The sequence below is a fragment of the Lolium perenne genome, chromosome 5, assembly GCF_019359855.2.
Source record: "Lolium perenne isolate Kyuss_39 chromosome 5, Kyuss_2.0, whole genome shotgun sequence".
NCBI classification, from domain to species: Eukaryota; Viridiplantae; Streptophyta; class Magnoliopsida; order Poales; family Poaceae; genus Lolium; species Lolium perenne.
The window spans coordinates 66,323,808-66,344,306 of NC_067248.2; the positions used below are offsets into that span (position 1 = coordinate 66,323,808).

The 20,499-nt window shown below is 47.4% G+C and overlaps 3 protein-coding genes across 3 annotated transcripts; all 3 read left to right on the forward strand.

The window, feature by feature from the left end:
• Positions 1-1,306: 1,306 nt before the first annotated feature.
• LOC127299391 (uncharacterized) lies at positions 1,307-2,602 on the forward strand. The gene has a single exon (XM_051329349.2). It carries the CDS (start codon positions 1,313-1,315, stop codon positions 2,423-2,425), a length of 1,113 nt encoding a protein of 370 aa, XP_051185309.1. The 5' UTR covers positions 1,307-1,312; the 3' UTR covers positions 2,426-2,602.
• A 7,069-nt stretch (positions 2,603-9,671) lies between these two features.
• Positions 9,672-10,844, forward strand: LOC127303404 (uncharacterized). The gene has a single exon (XM_051334144.1). The coding sequence runs from the start codon at positions 9,672-9,674 to the stop codon at positions 10,842-10,844; it is 1,173 nt and encodes a 390-aa protein (XP_051190104.1).
• Positions 10,845-15,452: 4,608 nt separating this feature from the next.
• On the forward strand, positions 15,453-20,273 carry LOC127299392 (putative disease resistance protein RGA3). The gene is made up of 3 exons (XM_051329350.2): positions 15,453-16,499; positions 17,913-20,088; positions 20,200-20,273. The coding sequence occupies exons 1-3, from the start codon at positions 15,453-15,455 to the stop codon at positions 20,271-20,273; spliced, it is 3,297 nt and encodes a 1,098-aa protein (XP_051185310.1).
• The last annotated feature ends 226 nt before the right edge of the window (positions 20,274-20,499 follow it).

Here is a 20,499-nt window from a genome sequence, read left to right on the forward strand (position 1 = left end):
TCCTCCATTTCTCATCTTCTACATCCGGTTCTTCGGGATTCGGTGCGCCACTCTTTTTCTCTCTCCAAGTCTCTCCAAGTCTCTCTCTGTTCCATCTCCGTGTGGCCTGATCGGACACACAGATAGATCGATCATCACTTGCAATCACACTCCGTAAGTTTTGGCCTCTGTGTAGCCAGTTCTGTGTGTTATCTTTTGAGGAATTTAATCCAGCATACTGTAGTATATTTTCTTTTTGAGGATCTAGTTATGTATGGTTAATACTAGTCTATTGAATTACTTTCTCTTGCAACAAAAAATAATAGACTTCAATCGTAGCAAGTAATTGTGTGCTAGTCGTCGACGATGTTTTTTCTGATCGATTGTGCTGTTCTTCTGTTTGTCATGAAATTTTTATTACGACCACCATCTCCAAGTAGTAGCTCACTCCTCTCAATCCACAGCTGTGCATTTCTTGCCGAAATCCAAAAATTAATTATCATTCTTGCTTTCCTTAAATAGGATTTTTATGAGATTTTTTTCTATAGCGACAACATATGCGTGCAGGGTGAAGTTTGCCACCTCATACTAACATCATCACACTAGTTACTTATTCCGAGAATTTAAATTGGTTTATCTTATAAATCAATAATACGTGTCTGCACGTCGAGTTCGTATGAATGAGGGCTTTGAAACTAGGTCTCATGTTCCTAACTTTAACGATTTTCTTTTTGCATTGCCAGATACTTTAATTCGTTTATTTAGGCTTGCAGATGTTATACAGAGTTAGAGAGTTACTTCAAGTGTTTCCTAAAAACTAGAAAGTAGGTTGCTTGACAATTCTAAGAATATTCATATGATATTACAGATGTTGATATATTTTCTATGTACTTGGTCAAATTTCACAATATTTGACTTTGGCCAAACCTAAATCACAGGTAATTTGATTGTGGGAGTAATCCTACAGGGAAAAAAAATAATGCAATTAATGAACCTTCCTGACTTGTATGTAATGCCCCCACTCATATGTCACATTTGTAGCAACCTTGCATACATCTTACCATTACTTGTCTAAGTTAAAGTGTCAATGATATTTATTTCATCATCACGTAATACTAATAAGTGTCCCATTACTTGTCTAAGTAATGTTGTATTTGAATGGTTGCTGTATCAGTTTTGTTTGCTCATCGACCATTTGCTCTTTTTGTTGTGTTATGCAGGTTACATCAGATTTTTGCGACATTTCACAGGAGGGGGAAGAGTGATTCATCGTGTTGTCCCGAAATACATTTCTATTTTTATATGTGAATCTCATCTTAGCTAGACACGTACAATGAGACCTCCACTACACAAGTCCGGGAACTCCCATAATCGGCCAGCGGCCATAGGAAAGTTTCTATCTCTCAAGCTGATGCTACCCATTGCTCTACTTATTTCGGTATGTGTCATTGCTGTCGCCCAGTACCACCAAAGCATCACCTACTTCTTACGGCCACTGTGGGACACACCGCCTAAACCTTTCACCCGTATCCCACACTACTATGCCCCCAACACCTCCATGGCCGAGCTGTGCAAGCTCCATGGCTGGCACGTCCTATCCTCCCCTCGCCGTATCTTCGACGCCGTCCTCTTCAACAATGAGCTCGACATCCTGGAGATCCGCTACCGCGAGCTCTTCCCGTACGTCCACAAGTTCGTCATCCTGGAGGCCAACGCCACCTTCACCGGCATCCCCAAGCCGCTCTCCTTCTCACAAAACCTCAACCGGTTCGCATTTGCGCGTTCAAAGATCCTCTACGACAGGCTCCCGATCGGTAGGCTGGATCCTGATCATCGTCGACAGCCGTTCGACGTGGAGGCCAGCCACCGCCGAGCGCTCAACGCCCTGCTAAGAAGGTCAGGCATCGCCACGGGGGACGTCCTGGTCATGGCTGACGCCGACGAGATCCCGAGCCCAGAGACTGTGCAGCTGCTGCGGTGGTGCGACGGGGTGCCGCCGGTGATGCACCTCGAGCTAGAGAACTACATGTACTCCTTCGAGTTCCCCGTGGACCACAGCAGCTGGAGGGCGACAGCGCATCTCTTCAACGAGCGAACGGGGTACCGCCACTCCCGTCAGAGCGACCTGATTCTGGCCGACGCCGGGTGGCACTGCAGCTTCTGCTTCAGGGAGATCAGGGAGTTCGCGTTCAAGATGAAGGCTTACAGTCACGCGGACAGGGTGAGGCGGGAGAGCTTCCTCGACCCGGCCAGGATCCAGAGGGTCATATGCAGCGGGGACGACCTGTTTGACATGCTCCCTGAAGAGTACACCTTCAGAGATCTGTTCAAGAAGATGGGACCCATACCCAGCTCAGCCTCTGCCGTTCATCTGCCGTCCTATTTGATTAAGAATGCGGACAGGTTCAGGTTCTTGCTTCCTGGTGGGTGCCTTAGATCAGAGTAAACTACAAATGTGTTCCGTGAACTTAGCAGGCAGGGTTGGTTGTAGATGCAATGTTGTCGTGTATGTGGAAATATGTGTATTAGGGTGCAAGAGCAGAATTAACAGTAAACATAGACTCTATCTCCCCAGGTAATGCGCACTGCACCTAATCTGGTTGAACATGCACTTAGTTAAACCCCTATTGAACTTATCAGGCAGGGTTGCTTGTATATGCAAAGTTGTTGTGTATGTGGAAATATGTGTATTAGGGTGAAAAATCAGAACTAACAATATATATATATAGACTATATCTCCCGAGGTATGCGCGCTCCACCTAATCTGGATAATAGACACAGCCATGATTTGACCATAGGCGGGGGAGGAAGATGACAATTACGGAACAACATACATGCATGAACTTTCTTGACAGAACATATATAGCATCAGTAATTCAATATAGAAGTTCAATGTGACAAATCATTGGTGTCGTTCTCTTAATCTTTTCAAGGGGGTGTCTTTCTGTTCATTCTTAATAATAATATTTGAATTTTACTTCCATTGCTCCTCATTGCACCTCTTGCTTTTGTCTTTTAATAACTCCATAGTCTATTATTTTCTTGAAGAAAATGCACAATGCCCTGCTTTTATATAAAGAGCAGCGAACAAGCACTGGGGATACCAGTTACACGGTTTAGCACCAACAAGAAAACTAACTAGTGGCATGCATGGATTGAATTGCAATATTAATACACACTCCATACCTTAGGTATAGCCATATAGTATCCCAGATTGCACTCTTGTGGTGCTGCAGCTCTGGAGGATATGCATATATATAGAAATGTTATTCTTCTGTGATCTCCTGGCGTGGTGGCATATGTAGCAAAGCGGAGAGAGGCGGCAGCAGGGTTGCCCTAGCAGTCAGCAGGCAAGAGCATCTCCACCGGCGGCCCCAAATAGGCGCCGGCAAGGACGCCGGCACTGCTGTATGGAGGCACCGGCAGAGCATTCTCTATTTGGGGAAGCTGTTCCACACAGGCGCCTCACATACGGAAGCTCCAACAGAAATTCAAACTTAATATGACATTTTGAAAACGATATTCATACAAAATTCGAACGAAATTTATACAAAAGTAACTTGAATTTAAACTAAAAAACTAAAAAAATCTAGCGGCATGCGTCGAAGGCGCTGAAGTCAAGGTTGTTGCCATCGTCGCCGTCGTCGCTGGATGTCTCGAAGGACCAGCCGTCGTCGTTGACCTACTCTTTTGGCGCCGGCAGCTCGGAAGGTCCGGCGAGGTCGACGAAATTAGCGCCGTGGTCCCTTGCAGACCACACCGCCGCATGCCGTGGGTCCATCGTCATTTGCCGGTAGTCCTCCTCGACGGAGCGGCCGACGATGAAGTTCTGGCCGGGGAACTCGTCCGGGTTGTCGCCGCCACGGAGGGCCGCTTGCGCCTCTGCCTCCTTCTCCCACCATTGCTTCTTCGGCGGCAGAAGTGGTGGTGAGGTCGCGGCGTCCTTCTCCTTGAGGCGGCGGCGTTGGTCAGACCACGTAGTCCGATGAGCCGGAGTAGAAGACGCGCGCCTTGCCCCATCGCGGATGACGACGCCTCCCGAAGGAGGCGCGGGGGCGGCCAAGCGCGTACGGTCACCGGCTGCTGACGATCTGGTGCACGAGCTCCCGGACGCCGTAGTCCTTGCCGGCGCGCTCTGCAGAGGCGGCGCCTCCGGCGCCATGCACTCCGCCTGCGGGAAGTACAATGGGACGTGCGGCGGGCTGTTGAGCGCGTTCGCCGGTAGGTTCCTCTCCACCAGCGTCAGACGATTCCGCCGCTCCTTGATGATGGCGCGCATCTCTGGTCCTGCCAGCGGCGGTGGTGGCACGGCGAAGCCGGCGTTGGAGACGTGCCACCCATGCGGCAGCTAATATTGTACTGGCACTGGGATACGCTGCCACTATAGTACAGCCGCCTCGTCGTAGGTAAGTTGCAGCGAGCGGAGCACGCCGCCACCGCTGCCGTTGGCCTTGTCGTTGTGCGCCATGGCGTCGGTGGGGTGCGTGGGAGAGGTGGTTGTTTGCGCGGCGTCTGCGACAATGGCGGCTAGGGCTGGAAGATTGGGAAGAAAAGAAGTGCGCGCCGGTGGGGTTTTAAGGGAGGCGGTGGACCCACATTGAAGGCGCATGGGAAAGGTGGGTGGACGCCGTGTGGCCAGGTGCCGCCCTCGTCGCCGCTTCGGTTTATGCGCGGGAGGCCTTTAACGCCGATGACCAACCTTCCTGCGCCGTTTCCAATGCGAACCGTCGCGTCCTCTCGCTGACTAGGTGCCCCCGCTCGCGAAACCGTCGTGCCGCGAAGTGTCGGCACGCCCGATTCACGCCCTTCGCGAAGGAACTGGCACGGGATTACCGGCGCTTCTATTGGGCTCGAAAAAGCGCCGGCGCTTTGTGGGTGCGCTGGTACGAACTCATTTTCGATGCCAGCCACCAAAATACTATCGAGCTGGTGGAGATGCTCTAACTTCGGGACGTGCAGTTCATCTATGGCCGATCGAGTACTAACTAATTCCCATCGAGTGAAACTGTATGTGCGATGCAGAGACTTGTGATCCATGATACCGTGATAGCTACATGGTCTAGTGGGCTTTGGTTCGTTGGACTAGACATGGGCTAATTAATCATGTGTTTGCCACTTTGCCTCGGCCATTAATTTGCTAAGTGCGATGTAACAGTCGGAGGAAGTATAAATAAGAACGAACGGGGCTCGCCACCACACGATCATACCGGGATCGTAAATTCATGTGTGCCCGTAAGAATTGGCTGCCCTAGCTAACGAGCGCCGCCATGACTCTGCCTGATGAACTGCACCTCGAGATCCTCAAGTACCTCCCGCCGCATCCCCAGATCCTCATCCGTGCCTCCGCCGTCTGCCGAGAGTGGCGCCGCATCTTGCGCGATCCGGGATTCCTCCGCTTGTACCGCGCGCTCCATGGCAAACCATCTGCCACGCCCTTGGGCTTCTTCCACAATGCTGCTAGCGGCGTCCGGCGCAGGTTCGTGCACATCTCCGGCGCCGACGACCCTGCGAGCCTCTCCTTGCCGTCTAGCTACAGACGGGGATGGAAGTTCGTCGACTGCCGCCACGGCCGCGTCCTCCTCAGCGACGGTGGCTGGTGCCCCCGATTCCTCTTGTGGCACCCCATGACCGGCGAGCACCACGTTATTCCGGCGATAGACCACTTCTTGCCGAGCGACGCCGGCAGCAACCGCCGTAACAATGCCGGGCTGCTCTGCCTTTGCGACGACCACGGCGATGGCCCCGAGGTGGTCTGTCATGCAAGCCCCTTCCGAGTGGCCGTCGTGTTCTGTGTGCTGGGCTACAAAACCGCGTGTGTCTTCTCCTCACTCACCGGCCAATGGAGCACCTTTGACACGTGGCATCCGCTTCCAGAGTCAAGTGGACTCCGCCCGGAGCCCTGCGCCGTCCTTGGCAACACCGTGTATCAGCAGCTCCATGGTAATGTCGTTCTCGCATGCGACACGGACCAACAAATCCTAACCGAGTTTCTGCGTCCAAAGGGCAGCCACGCGCGCCTCCTCAGGGTGGACGGCGATATCCTCGGGCTCGCCGTGGTGCTGGGCTTCACCCTCCAACTATGGACGGGAGACGACACTAATAGTACTTGGGTGTTGCGCAACAAGATCGACATGGTCGGGGTTCTTCCTGGTCTATCCACGGCACCGTTGCCTAGGACAGACTCTCGCTTCTCTTTGATGCCACCCGTCAAGATTATTGGAGTTGTGGAGGACGGTGAAGTGCTGTTTCTGTGGACTATGCTTGGCATATTCATGTTTTCTCTCAAATCCAAGGAGCTCAAGCAGGTGCATGAGGCTGCAGCGAATATGGAGATAGTTTACCCGTATTCAGCCTCCTATCTCCCGCTCAGCTGGAGTCGCCATTTTAATGGGCAACAAGTTACTTCTCAGCCCGCTATATCAGCCAACCCTTGGTATTTATCAGATGGCGGAGACAGAAAACGAAGAAGGACAACAACAACGACAAGGACCCGATATGTAGACCAACATTTTTCTGAATTGTTTTGATTATCTACAGAATGGCCGCAATAAATGCAGCTTTGGGGAATGCTGGTACCATTGTCCCGTCGTTGTTTTGAACTTTTCTCTACTCCTTATAAGCCTCTGAGCGCCATGTGCCATGTGTAAAACTAGTAACCCGGCCTTCGTGCAAAGATCTCGCAAGTTTTAGTTTCTCATATATGAAATTGGAGATCTGCATTAAACCACCATTTAAATGTCATGACACATATCCTTTCAGCCCATCTCCCAGCAACTAATAAACTTTGTTCATTGCAAACATAAAACAACTTATCTATCGGAGATGCAGAAGCAGTCAAGCACACCACACATCCCCAAAAAATCACTCATTCTGCCATTCCCAACAACTATGAGATGAGCCGCTCTTGCAGATAAATCTGTTTGACATGTAGTGGATAAGACAAGCATGAAGAACTCACAGCTCTATGATTAACCCTAAATATCCCTCCATCACCCAAATAGTGCTTCTTCATAAAAATACCATTGGTTGATCATCTTTTGCTTCCATTTTCCAACACCACTTATTCCTGTTATCTTGGTGTTACAGTATATCATTTGTCAGCAAAGATGCACAAAACAGATCTTTGGTATATGCACTCCATGAAGGCAGGTGGATTGCTGGTACAAAAGGGAAGATCACCGTTCCGGATCTAGCTCAATATTTTTTGCGAGAAAAAAGATTATATTGATGCAGCATTCCTGACAGAAAGATCCAGAAACATAAAAAAATACACATAGGTCCTCCGGATCCTGAGCACGCCCCCGGCGGCCAGAATGGCTAGGTGGCACGCCGCTGACACTGCTCCACTCGATGCCTTGGATGGGAGGCTGTCCCTCTGCAGCTGGGAATTCAATGGACTACCAGATCCGAAGATCTGACGCCCTGGACCACAACCGTCGCCGCGATGCATCGCCATACAACCTTCTTCTCCAACTTCGACGATCTGATACATCGCCACTCGGGATCCAGGGAAGACTTGATACGCCAAACAAATCCGAGGATCTGCGGGTGCGAGGAAGGCGGACGCTCCATTGCAGCTGATGAGGGCTGAGCCCTATAGGGGAGGTCCAATCTTCACGGATTTGGGTGAGATTCATGGAGGAGGTGGTAGAACACGAAGAACATGAAGGGGATCGGAGATACAAACTCTCTCACACACACACACACACAAATCGGTATGTCCTCGTTGGTCCGAAACACCAACTCGATAGAAGTTGAAGGAAAAAACCTTTTGGTAGAAGTCCCGCAAAAAGATCGACGAATCGAATCCAAGAGATCTAGAAGGGTGAAAAGGTCAAGGTTGGTAAAAGTGCAAGCAAAAGACCCAAAGATAGAAGTGCAAGCAAAAGACCAACAATTGATAGAAGTCACCAACGAGATCATAAGGATTCAACAAAGAGATCGGGTGGTACAAGATCTAGGATCTATGGTAGGGGTTCCCACATGGGGGCAAGAGCAAGGCTCAAGTTCTTTCTCAATTCAAGTCTAATCTCATATCTGAGCCAACAAGCCTATTTATAGTGGGTGGGGCGAAGGGATAAGTTACCATCTGATTCGGGCAGTTTTGTGATGTAACGCGTGCAGGCGGAAGTTCCGGTCTCTGGGGGAGGAAGTTCCGGCGGGGCGGAAGTTCCGGTCGTAAGGGGCGGAAGTTCCGGTCGTAAGGGGCGGAAGTTCCGGTCGAGGCGGTACTTCCGGCCAATTTCCGGCCTAGTTCCGAAAATGCCCGTTTTGCTTGCAGTAACATCCCGGGGGCTCTGAGCGTATTTTCGGAACTTGGGCGGAAGTTCCGGTCCTTGGGGGCAGAAGTTCCGGCTGGATCCTCTTCACTGAGTGTTTTCTTCACTTCTGGATAGCATCTGGGAGGCATCTGGGCGGAAGTTCCTGTCCTGGAGGACGGTACTTCCGGCTGGGGCGCTGGAGCTCCATCTTCTTCATCTTCAGCTCCCTCTCCATTGGCTTGGTTTCCATGGCTTGCGTCTTGTTCGATGTACCTGATTGAACACAGGGTATTCGCATGAAGTAGCATGCCATCTGCGGTGGAAGGAGATGCTCGCCAACCAGGGCGTCCGAATTGCCTTACACAAGGAAACCTCCGCGGCGAACAAGAGGAACACCGACCAGGCGTTCCTGATCGGCGGCAACGAGGCCAACATAAACAAGGAGACGAGGGCTTGGTACGACGCCCATCGCCAATAAATCTTCCGGCCCCCGTCAGCTACTTTGTCCTTCGCTTCGACGTCAACTCCCGCAGCTGCGACACTGGCAGACGCCGATGCTTCACCGCCCAATGCCGCGCCAGACGAGGCTCAGGACGGGACCGCCGATGAGCCTGTAATCCTCTAGTTTCTGTTTCGATCGCCGGAATGTGGCTGATCCGATCGCCGGACTTTGGCGATTCTTTTGTGTAGCGGGAAGACGTTTTTTGAAACTCTCGCCGCTGATGGGCGAATGCCGGGGTGCGACTGGAAAAATGTTGCCCCCACGCTCTGTTTACATCCAATCCGACGTTTGTTATATCCGGATTTTCGCATAGGGGCCTCAAACGACTCAAACGACCGGAGATGCTCTTAGAAGGGACGTCCCATGCAAGCTGACTCATATCTAAAGCTGATCGTTGATTAAAAAATAAGTCTAAAGCTGATACGATGATTTAAAAGTCCAAAGCGCTGGTACGTGACTGAAAAAAGTTCCAAAAATGATCGGTGATTTGGTGTGTCTGGGATTTTGGTAATAGTTAGGAGCCTAATATATACTGATGTAGTATGATTTTAATGGGATGCGCTAGCCTAAGTTCAGTGTTAGTCCGAGTTGTTTTATGTCAAGTCTAACGAACCCACTCGTAGACCAAGTGAACAGACTAAAACATCGGAGCATAGCTGTATCCAACCTCGACATTGTCAATCCATGTACCTGATGCGTTCCCACTTCGTATACGTGTCGGATTCAGTTTTCGAGCAAAGTATTTGAATTTGCTAGAGTTGAGTTTGTATCGGACATGGTCTAAGGGTAGTATAAACATGAACGAAAAGGGGCTCACCAGTCACCACCACACGAACACATCATCGTGTTAATTCGTACATTCATGTGAGCGCGCGCGCGCGTAAGAATTAGCACCTAGCCTCTGAGTTACCAACTTAGCGAGCACCGCCATGAGTCTGCCGGACGAGCTGCACCTCGAGATCCTCAAGTACCTCCCGGCGCATCCCAAGGTCCTCATCCGCGCCTCCGCCGTCTGCCAGGAATGGCGCCGCATCTTGCGTGATCCAAGGTTTCTCCGCCTGCACCGCGCGCTCCACGGCGAACAACCATCCGCCGCAGCCGTCGGGTTCTTCCACAATGCTGCTAGCGGCGTCCAGCGGAGGTTCCTGCACATCCCCAGACCCGACGACCCATCCAACCTCTCCTTGCCGAAAAAGTACATACGCGGATGGAAGTTCGTCGATCGTTGCCACGGCCACGTCCTCCTCGGCTCCGGTGGCAGCCGCCCTCGCTTCCTCGTGTGGCACCCCACCACCGGCGACTGCCAACTTATTCCGGACATAGACCTTTTCTTGCCGAGCAAGGCCAGCGGCAACCGCCGTAACAACGCCGGGCTGCTCTGTCTTTGCGACGACGACCACGGCGAGGGCCGGCGCCACATGGACTGCCATACAAGCCCCTTCCGTGTGGCCGTCGTCTTCTGCGTGCCGGGCTACAAAACTGCATGTGTCTTCTCCTCGCTCACCGGCCAATGGAGCGACGACGTAGAACCTATGGTGACAGCAAGCGGACTCCGCCCGGAGCCCTGCGCCGTCGTTGGCAGCACCATGTATCAGCTGCTCCATGATGACCTCGTTCTCGCGTGTGACACCGACGAACAAACCCTAACCACGTTCCAGCGTCCAAAGGGCAGCCACGCACGCCTCCTCAGGGCGGACGGCGATGTGCTCGGTTTCGCCATGGTGCTGGGCTTCACCGTCCATCTATGGACGCGAGACGCCGCCGCTAGTTGGGTGCTGCGCAACAAGATCGATATGGCCGAGGTTCTTCCGGGCCTATCCACAGCACCGTTGCCTAGGACAGAATATCGCTTCTCCTTGATGCCGCCCGTCAAGGTCATCGGAGTTGTGGAGGACGGTGATGGGCTGTTTCTGTGGACTATGCTTGGCATATTCATATTTTCTCCCAGATCCAAGGAGTTTAAGAAGGTGCATAAGGCTGCAGCGGATATGGAGATTGTTTACCCTTTTTCTGCCTCCTATCTCCCGCTCACATGGAATCACTATCACTATTTATCAGATGGCCGGCAACAAAAAAGAAGAAGAACAACAGAGCAATTATAGCCCTACAAAAGTACAAAAAGAATCCCAAGTTGAACTAGAATGTTGAAAGTGGTTTCTTTCTTCTATATATATTCTTCTTCCTAGATGTTGAAACTGATTTTTTTTTCTTTTACCTCTATGGCACATTACTCAATCATATGTCTTGATCTTGTTTGGAACATACATAAATACAGACACGTATCTGGAAACACTTTGATATCCTCCTTTAGAAACAAGGTGTTTACCTCTCATTTCCACTACCGGATTGGGTGCAGTTGCTGAGTGCCCGCATCACTTGCCCCATCTAGTCGTTGGCTATGCCAAAATCCTATACACCGCCCGCGCTGTATCAGCGTTGTTGTCTATGGGCCAGCCCACTTAAATGGTTTTTAAAAAATGTTTTTCATGTATAAATGAAAAGTTATGTTCGTGGTTCTAAAAAAGTTGTCCGTGGACCCAGAAAAATGTTGACAGGGTTCAAAAAGCAATGTAGTTGCCTGGCACCAGAACCGGGATCTGCAGCGGCGGCCAACGGCATCCTCGACACCAACTCCTTGTTGATGTCTTCATCAGAGGTCAAAGAAGATTCCACATCAGGCTCAGAATGGGCAATGTTGCATGAACATGATCAGAAGGATGGGACACACATAGGAGCAGCACCCTAAAAATGATGAGCTACTCAAGGCAGCTAGCGGTGTCTAAGGGTCAAACTCATCATCATTGTCCTCGTCGTCGAAGTGCGTTGGGACAAGGGTGGCAAGATGAGACGTCGGTTGAGATGTGCAAGACGAGTAGGCTTGTCCCCGCAGCTGCGAGCGGAAATTGAGGTAGACATCAGGGTGAGGGTTGCGGCGGCGCCGTCCCCATCGCAGCCATGGTCATGGGAGTGCCTCCTGTTGTGAACCATCCTTCCAAGTAGCATCCAAACATGGGTTTTAATGATTATGCTAAAAGTATGTTCTAGTGGCAATCAATGAATGATCGCTTTTCGTTATCCATGATTCTATCAAATATTCCTAGCTTGAAATATATAATTTGTGTTGATTAGCGAATAGAGTTGTTTTGTGAAATTATGTACTAAACTACATGACTGTTCCAAATTGGTCCCTTGTTGAAATCCCATGTATGAAAGACTGGCCTATGTATTGATAGATGTCCCGCTTGACAGAGACTGCAAGAATGTCAGGGAACCAGTTACATGAGCACATGTTAGGGAACATGACGCTGGACCGATCCAGCTTAACAGACACTGCACGAATGTTAATTATTCAGCAACAATGTCAACACCCCCTAGTTGAAACCCACGCGAGGATGCAAATCTACGATAGACTTGGAGTATTTACGGATAGATGTCCATGTTTCATAGGGCATGGGCCGCATACAGATTTCGAACCAGTTATATGAGCACATATTAGGGAACATGACAGTTGGACCGACCCAACTTGAGAGCGACTGCAGGAATGTTAATTAAGAAGGAAAAAAGGCTTCGAAAAAGGATATTACCCGTGAAGACGAAGAATCCCCCTGAGGAGTTGGGCACCTCTGATCCAAGGCTGAAGGGAGGTGGGGCGGCGGCGTGCTGCCGGCACGTCTCGCTCGTCGTTGACGAAGACGAGATCTAGAAGGACCCTATTGTAATTTTGCTTTCTGTTCTGGTGCTATCTGTAAGATCGGTGGCTTAATATATCAGCTCTTTTTCCCCGCAAAAAAACTCCTTTTGCTGTATTCATTAGAGGTCAAAGAAGCATTCCACATCAGGCTCGGAATGGGCAATGTTGCATGAACATGATCAGAAGGATGGGACACACATAGGAGCAGCACCCTAAAAATGACGAGCTACTAGAGGCAGTTAGCGGTGTCTAAGGGTCCAACTCATCATCACTGTCCTCGGCGTCGAAGTGCGTTGGGACAAGGGTGGCAAGATGAGACGTCGGTTGAGATGTGCGAGACGAGTAGGCTTGTCCCCAGAGCTACGAGCGGAAATTGAGGTAGACATCAGGGTGAGGGTTGCGGCGGCGCCGTCCCCATCACAGCCATGGTCATGGGAGTGTCTCCTGTTCTGAACCATCCTTCCAAGTAGCATCCAAACATAGTTTTTCATGATTATGCCAATCAATGAATGATCCATCCTTCCAAGTAGCATCCAAACATGTTTTTTTAATGATTATGCTAAAAGTATGTTCTAGTGGCAATCAATGAATGATTCTATCAAATATTCCTAGCTTGAAATATATAATTTGTGTTGATTAGCGAATAGAGTCGTTTTGTGAAATTCTGTACTAAACTACATGACTGTTCTAAATTGGTCCCTTGGTTGAAATCCCATGTATGAAAGACTAGCCTATGTATTGATAGATGTCCCGCTTGACAGAGACTGCAACAATGTTAGGGAACCAGTTACATGAGCACATGTTAGGGAACATGACGCTGGACCGACCCAGCTTGACAGACACTGCACGAATGTTAATTATTCAGCAACAATGTCAACACCCCCTAGTTGAAATCCACGCGAGGATGCAAATCTACGATAGACTTGGGGTATTTACGGATAGATGTCCATATTTCATACGGCATGGGCATAGAGATTGCGAACCAGTCATATGAGCACATGTTAGGGAACATGACAGCTGGACCGACCCAACTTGAGAGAGACTGCAGGAATGTTAATTATTCTGTTGTCATCAGTAGGTTTCACTCAACTATATGTGCCAATTATTTTGGGACTGGTCGAGTATGTACAAAGATTTAAGAAGGAAAAAAAGCTTCGAAAAAGGAAGGAAAAACCTGAGCGATTTGCCCGGTCAGCGACGCACCAGAAAACAAGCGCTGCCCAGTCAGGTGACAACTTTAGCCTGAAAACTTTTTTCCTTTACAAGCTGGCCTGACCAACTCCACGAGCGGTCAGTCGTTCGAAGACTGACGCGGCCAACGCCAGGCTTCACTAGTGCTAGTTAAAGTAGCCACTAAAATCATCGGAATCCAAATGACGCGATTAAGTAATCAGATAATTGAAAAACGCCCATGCATCGTCACGTGGCACCCGACCGCGTTGTGCTGGCTCTGAGGAGTCTTCTCTGATCGCCATTTGTGTGACCCTGAAACACATGAATTTCGTTACATGGCTATAGTACCGCAACTGAAATGGTCAATTTCCTGCCACGAGCAAAGTTAAATGGCGTCTGAAGGAAAATTTTCAGAGAATGTAAATCCTACACATACCTTCGAAAATCCTATGAATTAAAGGAGCCTTGAAGACCTGTGCTAAAGGGCTATTCCTAGGAGAATTATGTAGGAAAAATAGTGAAAAAAGCAAAACCTAAGAGATTTGCTTTGTCAGCACCAAAAAGCAAGCTGCTGCCCCTAGTCAAGCGGCACCCCTTTCAGAAATTTATCAGCCCTGTCAACTTTTTTTCTTCTGTTTTACAACCAGCTTGACAACTCCACGAGTGTCCAGTCATTCGAAGACTGACGCAACCCAGCGACATGATTAACTAACTAATAGTGCTACCAAAAGTTAGCACTAATTAATCCCAATCCAAATGACGTGATTAACTACAGTTGAAGAGTCCCTAAGGATCGCATTAAGTATATGACTGGTTTGAGGAACGGCTTGAGATTCAGGTAATTGCATAACAATATCAGGAAGCGTGAATAGTCCTATTTGACACTTTATAGAAAATTATCAGCCTGGCAAGTTCTTTTTTTTCATTTTAACAACCAGCCTGACAACTCCACAAGCGTGCCAACCAGTAGTGCTAGAAGAAGATAACACTAATTAATCATCGACATCGACACAACGCGATTAACTTATCAAACATTTGAAGACTCCCTTTAGATCGCACCTTTCGCCACCTGACCGTGTTGTGCTGGCTCCGAGAAGTCTTCTCTTGATCGTGACTTCTCTGGCGGTGAGAACGCCTACTAAGCATATCACGACAAAAGTACCAATTTGAAATTTCGTATTTTAAATTTTTTCTGTGATATTCAGCATGCAGCTTTGAATGCTACTCCTTCCGTTCCCAATTTGAACTGCTAAAACGTGTTATGTCAAATAACTAAGGTAGTATGTTTTATTACAGATATAAAAAAAATTACACACTTCATATTCTGAAGCTATTTTATTGAAACAAATAACAGTATCAGGGACATACCGTGTTTGTTCCTTTTTAGGATGGTGTGAACAGGAGTAGTGACCATGCTTTTCCGTTTTTCTCATCATCTTTTCACACCTTTCACTCTCCCCAAATATAAGCTCCTGAGCTGCACTTCCTTCATACTTGCTCCCCAATTTCGTTTTCTTCATCCTGGATGTGAGAACTCCTCCAAGAAGAGGCACAATGTACGTGTTTTTTGTCGCTGTGTCTATCTAGCTAATCATGGGTTCTCCGTTTATTAATTTGTATCTTGTTATTGCTGACCACTAAGCTTCTCATGGGTTTTTTTGTTGCTTTCGCATTTTGCATGCATAACTGTCTTTCCTGCCAGCATGCTAGTATTTTACTTGAAAAATAAAGATTAGGTTCTCATAAATTGATTAGCATTTGTTGTCCTTCCGGTGCAGAAAATTGGTACAGTAGTTTAACTCTGTTTCTGTAAAAACAAAAACAAAAAGCAGCAAATCTAGAAGAAATGGCGGTGGTCCTGGATGCTTTCGCATCCTACATCAAGAATATGCTCGCGGAGATGGCAAGAGAAGAGGTGGGCATGCTGCTTGGAGTCCCTGACGAGATTGATAAGATGGGCTCTAGGCTTGGCGACCTCAAAAACTTCCTTGCCGACGCTGATAGAAGAAACATCACCGACCAGAGCGTGCGTGGGTGGGTGAAGGAGCTCAAGGGCATCATGTACCAGGCCACTAACATCCTCGACCTATGCCAGCTCAAGGCCATGGAGAGGGCTCCGTTCACAGCTGACATGGGGTGCTTCAACCCCTTGCTCTTCTGTATGCGGAATCCCCTCTTCGCCCACAACATTGGCACCCGCATCAGGATGCTCAACCAGAGACTGGATGACATCTGCAAGAGGGGTGACAAATTCAACTTCATCAACCTCGGTTTCTACGAGGACCATAATTACAGGTTGACCTCTCGCCAAGCTGCCAACCGAGAGACAACAGGAGAGAATGTACGGTCAGGTGTGGTCGGGGAGAAGATCAAAGAAGACACGAGAGAGTTGGTCGAGATGCTAATTGAAAAAAAAGGTAGTAACAACTGGGGCAGCAGCAATGTCATGGTGGTCGCCATCGTGGGTGTGGGTGGGATCGGAAAGACAACCCTTGCTCGGGAGATATTTAACCACGACACTATAAAGGAGATGTTTGACAAGACTATATGGTTGAGCGTCAACCAGGATACCGACAAGGTTGAGCTGCTCAGGACAGCCATCACCCTTGCTGGGGGTGACCACCGTGGTGAAAAAGCAATGACTGTTCTTCAGCCAAGACTTGCGGCTGCCTTGAGAGGCAAGAAGCTGTTCCTGGTGATGGATGATGTGTGGAACCATGGAGTATGGGAGGATTTGCTTGAAGCACCCATGGTTAATGCCGTAGCTCGAGGTAGTCGAGTCATCGTCACTACCAGACATGACACGGTTGCCAGAGGGATGAAAGCTATGCTGCCCTACCATCATGTTGACAAACTAGAGGCCAGTGATGCTTGGTCATTGCTCAAGAAACAGGTCCCAACTATCCTTCTGTCTTAACTTCTCATTAATGCATTTTGCCTGCAATTTTGTAATATAGAACTTAAATGGCATGGCTTAATGTGCTCAAGACTAAGTAAATACACGTCATATTTGAGGCAAATATTCAAAGTTCATATTTCTAATGCGTGTCTTAAAGGACATCAACTTTTTTCACAAAATTAGGTCTCATAATCAGCAAAATCATTACTTGACCTCACCACTTAGGAACAGTTCATAGGCTTTATTGGGAAACGTAACTTTTACTTATCGATCCCAGGATAATCATATCAATTGACTACATTCAAATATTATAGTCTCTTAAAAAAATCTGAATCCATATGGTGTCACATAACATAAGGTAATTTTTTGAAGAAAATATTCTGAATCCCACCGTTCGGATTAGATTGACGTAGCGTGGTGGAGATGCATGCATGTTGGTAGCTGTTTTCCCGCATCGATTAAATATGATCGGAGGTAGTATGTCATATGGCCTTACAAAAACTATAAGGTTTTGCACTCATCCTTAATAGGCGTCTATGATATAGACATATGGTGGTTTTTTCATGAAGAATTGTGAGTCAATTTTTTGGGAATAAATCCCCTAGCTAAGCAATTTAGGATTTTTCTTATGAAAGTGTAGTTTTAACTTCTTTTCCCTCAAATTTCACTTGCATTCATCAAGCTTTGTTATGCAGTTGTCTATCTCCAACTTGGATTGTTTTTACTCTTCAGTACAAAGTCATATTTTTGGCATCGGTCAAACACATTGTTGATTTCTATGCAAATCCATTGCCCATAGGAGTAAATATAGAGTTCAAAAATCAAGCAACTAAGAAATAAAAAATATAGATCAAACTAAAACTATATTGCTGGCAAAGCTAGTGAACATCAGTTCTGTACACAAGTTGATTGTCGCCCAAAATCGGTAGTATCTAGAAACATTTGCACGAGTCGCGACCTCTAGAGTTATGCCATCTCATGTTGGTGGCAGTCATAAAAACATTTAGTAGGCCTAGCATCCAAATAGTCCAGGTTTATTGCCTTGAAATAGCCATGACCAGAGATTTTTGAAAGAAAAGAAAAAGGGACGTAGGGTTTGCATGAAATTTGTTTAAGAAAATATTATTTTGCACAAGAAATAAGAGAGTAAAAAATAATAGTTATCTAAAAAAATTCAATAAATAGCTCTAGCAGTTTATCTTCTACGTGTACTTTTTGTTCATAATGGCAGAATAAAGAATTAAAGGAGTCATCTATATGATTGTGGCTCTCAACTCAATGTGAATAAAGTGATTGACTGTGAATATGGAGGTGGTCACTGAATTTAGTTTCTTGATAAGCTTATTATCAACCACTATATCTACTGATATAGGGATTGCCATTTTTGTAATCTTGAATTGCTTGCAGGTAATCTCAAGTGAGAAAGAAGAAGCTGAGATTAGTACACTGAAGGATATCGCGATGAAAATTATATCAAAATGTGATGGTTTGCCACTTGCAATAAAAGTTATGGGAGGACTCCTGCGTCAGCGAGAGAGAAGTAGAGGTGATTGGGACAAGGTTTTGAATGATTCTGCATGGTCGGTTATTGGAATGCCCGAAGAGCTAAACTATGCTGTATACCTAAGCTACGAAGATCTATCTCCTTGTCTGAAGCAATGCTTCCTGCATTATTCTCTCCTTCCCAAAAATATAGTGTTTGGTTATGACATTATTGTTGGCATGTGGGTCTCCGAAGGATTTGTTCTAGGAAGTTCATCAGATGATCTAGAAGAATCAGGAAGGCAATACTATAAGGAGTTAATCATGAGGAATTTGATAGAGCCAGACAGAGGATATATTGATCAATATCATTGCACCATGCATGATGTTGTTCGCTCGTTTGGTCAATACGTGTCTGGAGATGAAGCACTAGTAGCCCAAAGTGGAGAAACTGGTATTATTAGTAAACTTAGTTCAGAGAAGTTTTTTCGGCTGTCCATAGAAACAGGAGGGTCTGAATCAGGTGAATTACAGTGGAGGATGTTACAAGCACAGAAATCTTTGAGAACACTAATATTAATTGGCCAATTCAAGATTAAGCCTAGTGATACATTGATTGCTTTTTCAAGTCTACGGATTCTGCACATACAAGATGCAAATTTTGCTGCATTGGTTGACTCTCTATATCAACTCAAGCACTTGAGGTATTTGTCCATAAGATATGCTGATATATCTCGACTGCCAGAAAACATCGGCAAGATGCAATTTCTGCAACTTATTAGCCTCAGAGGATGTGGAAGTTTCAAGAAACTTCCAGATGGCATTGTAAATCTAGGGAAATTGAGGTACCTTAGCCTTACTGGCACAAGTATGAATGCCGGCATACCTAGGGGGTTCCATGGCTTAACAAATATAAGGAAACTATATGGTTTTCCAGCCCATATTTGTGGTGATTGGTGCAGTTTGGAAGAGCTGGGCCCTCTTTCCCAGCTCAGGGATCTTGCAGTACAGGGTTTGGAGAATGTATCTCGTACCTCATTTGCCGCAAAGGCTAGACTTGGTGACAAGTTGCATCTTACCTATTTGAAGTTAGAGTGTGGCAGTACAGTAGGGCATGATAGGTTTGGCATAGATGAAGCTGGCACTGCTGAGGATCAGCAGAGAGGAATAGAGGAGGTGTTTGATGAGTTATGCCCTCCATCTAGCTTAGATTACCTTGATATTGGAGGATATTGTGGTCAACGGCTCCCAAGGTGGATGATGTCACCCGCAGCAGCAGTTACCCTCAAGAGCTTGAGGTTTCTAATGATGGATGACCTGGATTGTTGTACCCACCTCCCCAATGGCTTATGTCAGCTCCCCTGTTTGCAACTGCTGCAGATTGACCATGCTCCATTCATCAAGCATGTGGGCAATGAGTTCCTACATTCCAGCCATGATCGTCATCGCCATCATTCATATGGAGTGGAGGTGGCATTTCCGAGATTGCAGAAACTGGAGTTGATTGGAATGGTGGAATGGGAGGAGTGGAAGTGGGAAGTGCAACCAGATGTGAAATCCATGTCTGTCTTGGAGGAGCTTCAGCTGGATACTTGCAAGCTGAGGCGTTTTCCTCCAGGGCTCGCCTTCCATGCGAGGGCCTTGAGAAAGCTGGGTGTACACAGTGTCCAGCACCTCAACTCCTTGGAGGACTTCACTTGCGTTGTGGAGCTTGATGTCTTTCACAACCCAAACCTAGAGAACATCACAAACCTCCCAAGATTGCAGAAGCTTACCATTGTGAACTGCCCAAGGCTGAAGGCACTAGAGGACGTGCCTGAGCTCTTGAGACTTGAGCTAGAGGATTACCGCATGGAGACGATCCCCATGTATCTATGGAGTGTAAAAACAAGGCATTTACTGCTGGATTGCAGCCTAGCGCTGCTCAGCTCCATGGTCACGGAAAGATCTGGCTTAGGGATGGACAAGGTAATTAGCGGCGCGCAGCATGTCAAAGCCTATGCACGCAATGGACAGGAACAAAGGAAATGGTACATACTGTACACACGGGTACCCTACAGCTTTGAGACCAATATATCTCGCTGCTCTCCAAATCCTCAAGGTAAACAAGCATATCCGGTAAATACTTGTTTTGTCTTCTTAATTCTTTCTTGATTCCCTTCTTACAGAAGAATATATGCTACATTGGAATTTATTTCTTTTTTTTCCCCAGTGGATGAAGAGGAGGAACAAGTTTCCAGAAGAACCCTGTCCCAAGCAAAAAAGAAGGTCCGCAGAAGAAGATGAGTACAAAGGAACAGTAAACACTAAGGCCATGTCTGGAAGAGGGATTTGTTGAAAGCTTTTGGGGGTACATCAATATGTCAAACCAGAGTTCTTTTTTGCCTTTGGTCGAAACCACGCGGAGTTCTTTTTATTTAATGTGAACCTATGGTGTTTAGCACATGCATTCCAGCTTCTTGGTGCCAGTACTACCTCATCCTGCTATTTTAAGTCTTGTTATATCTGATAA

Excerpts from the sequence above, each read along its gene's own strand:
- LOC127299391 (XM_051329349.2), top strand. The coding sequence starts at position 1,313 with ATGAGACCTCCACTACACAAGTCCGGGAACTCCCATAATCGGCCAGCG.
- LOC127303404 (XM_051334144.1), top strand. The coding sequence starts at position 9,672 with ATGAGTCTGCCGGACGAGCTGCACCTCGAGATCCTCAAGTACCTCCCG.
- LOC127299392 (XM_051329350.2), top strand. The coding sequence starts at position 15,453 with ATGGCGGTGGTCCTGGATGCTTTCGCATCCTACATCAAGAATATGCTC. Across the intron at positions 16,500-17,912 it reads GGTCATTGCTCAAGAAACAG|GTAATCTCAAGTGAGAAAGA; the intron begins GTCCCAACTATC and ends AATTGCTTGCAG. Across the intron at positions 20,089-20,199 it reads CTGCTCTCCAAATCCTCAAG|TGGATGAAGAGGAGGAACAA; the intron begins GTAAACAAGCAT and ends TTTTTTCCCCAG.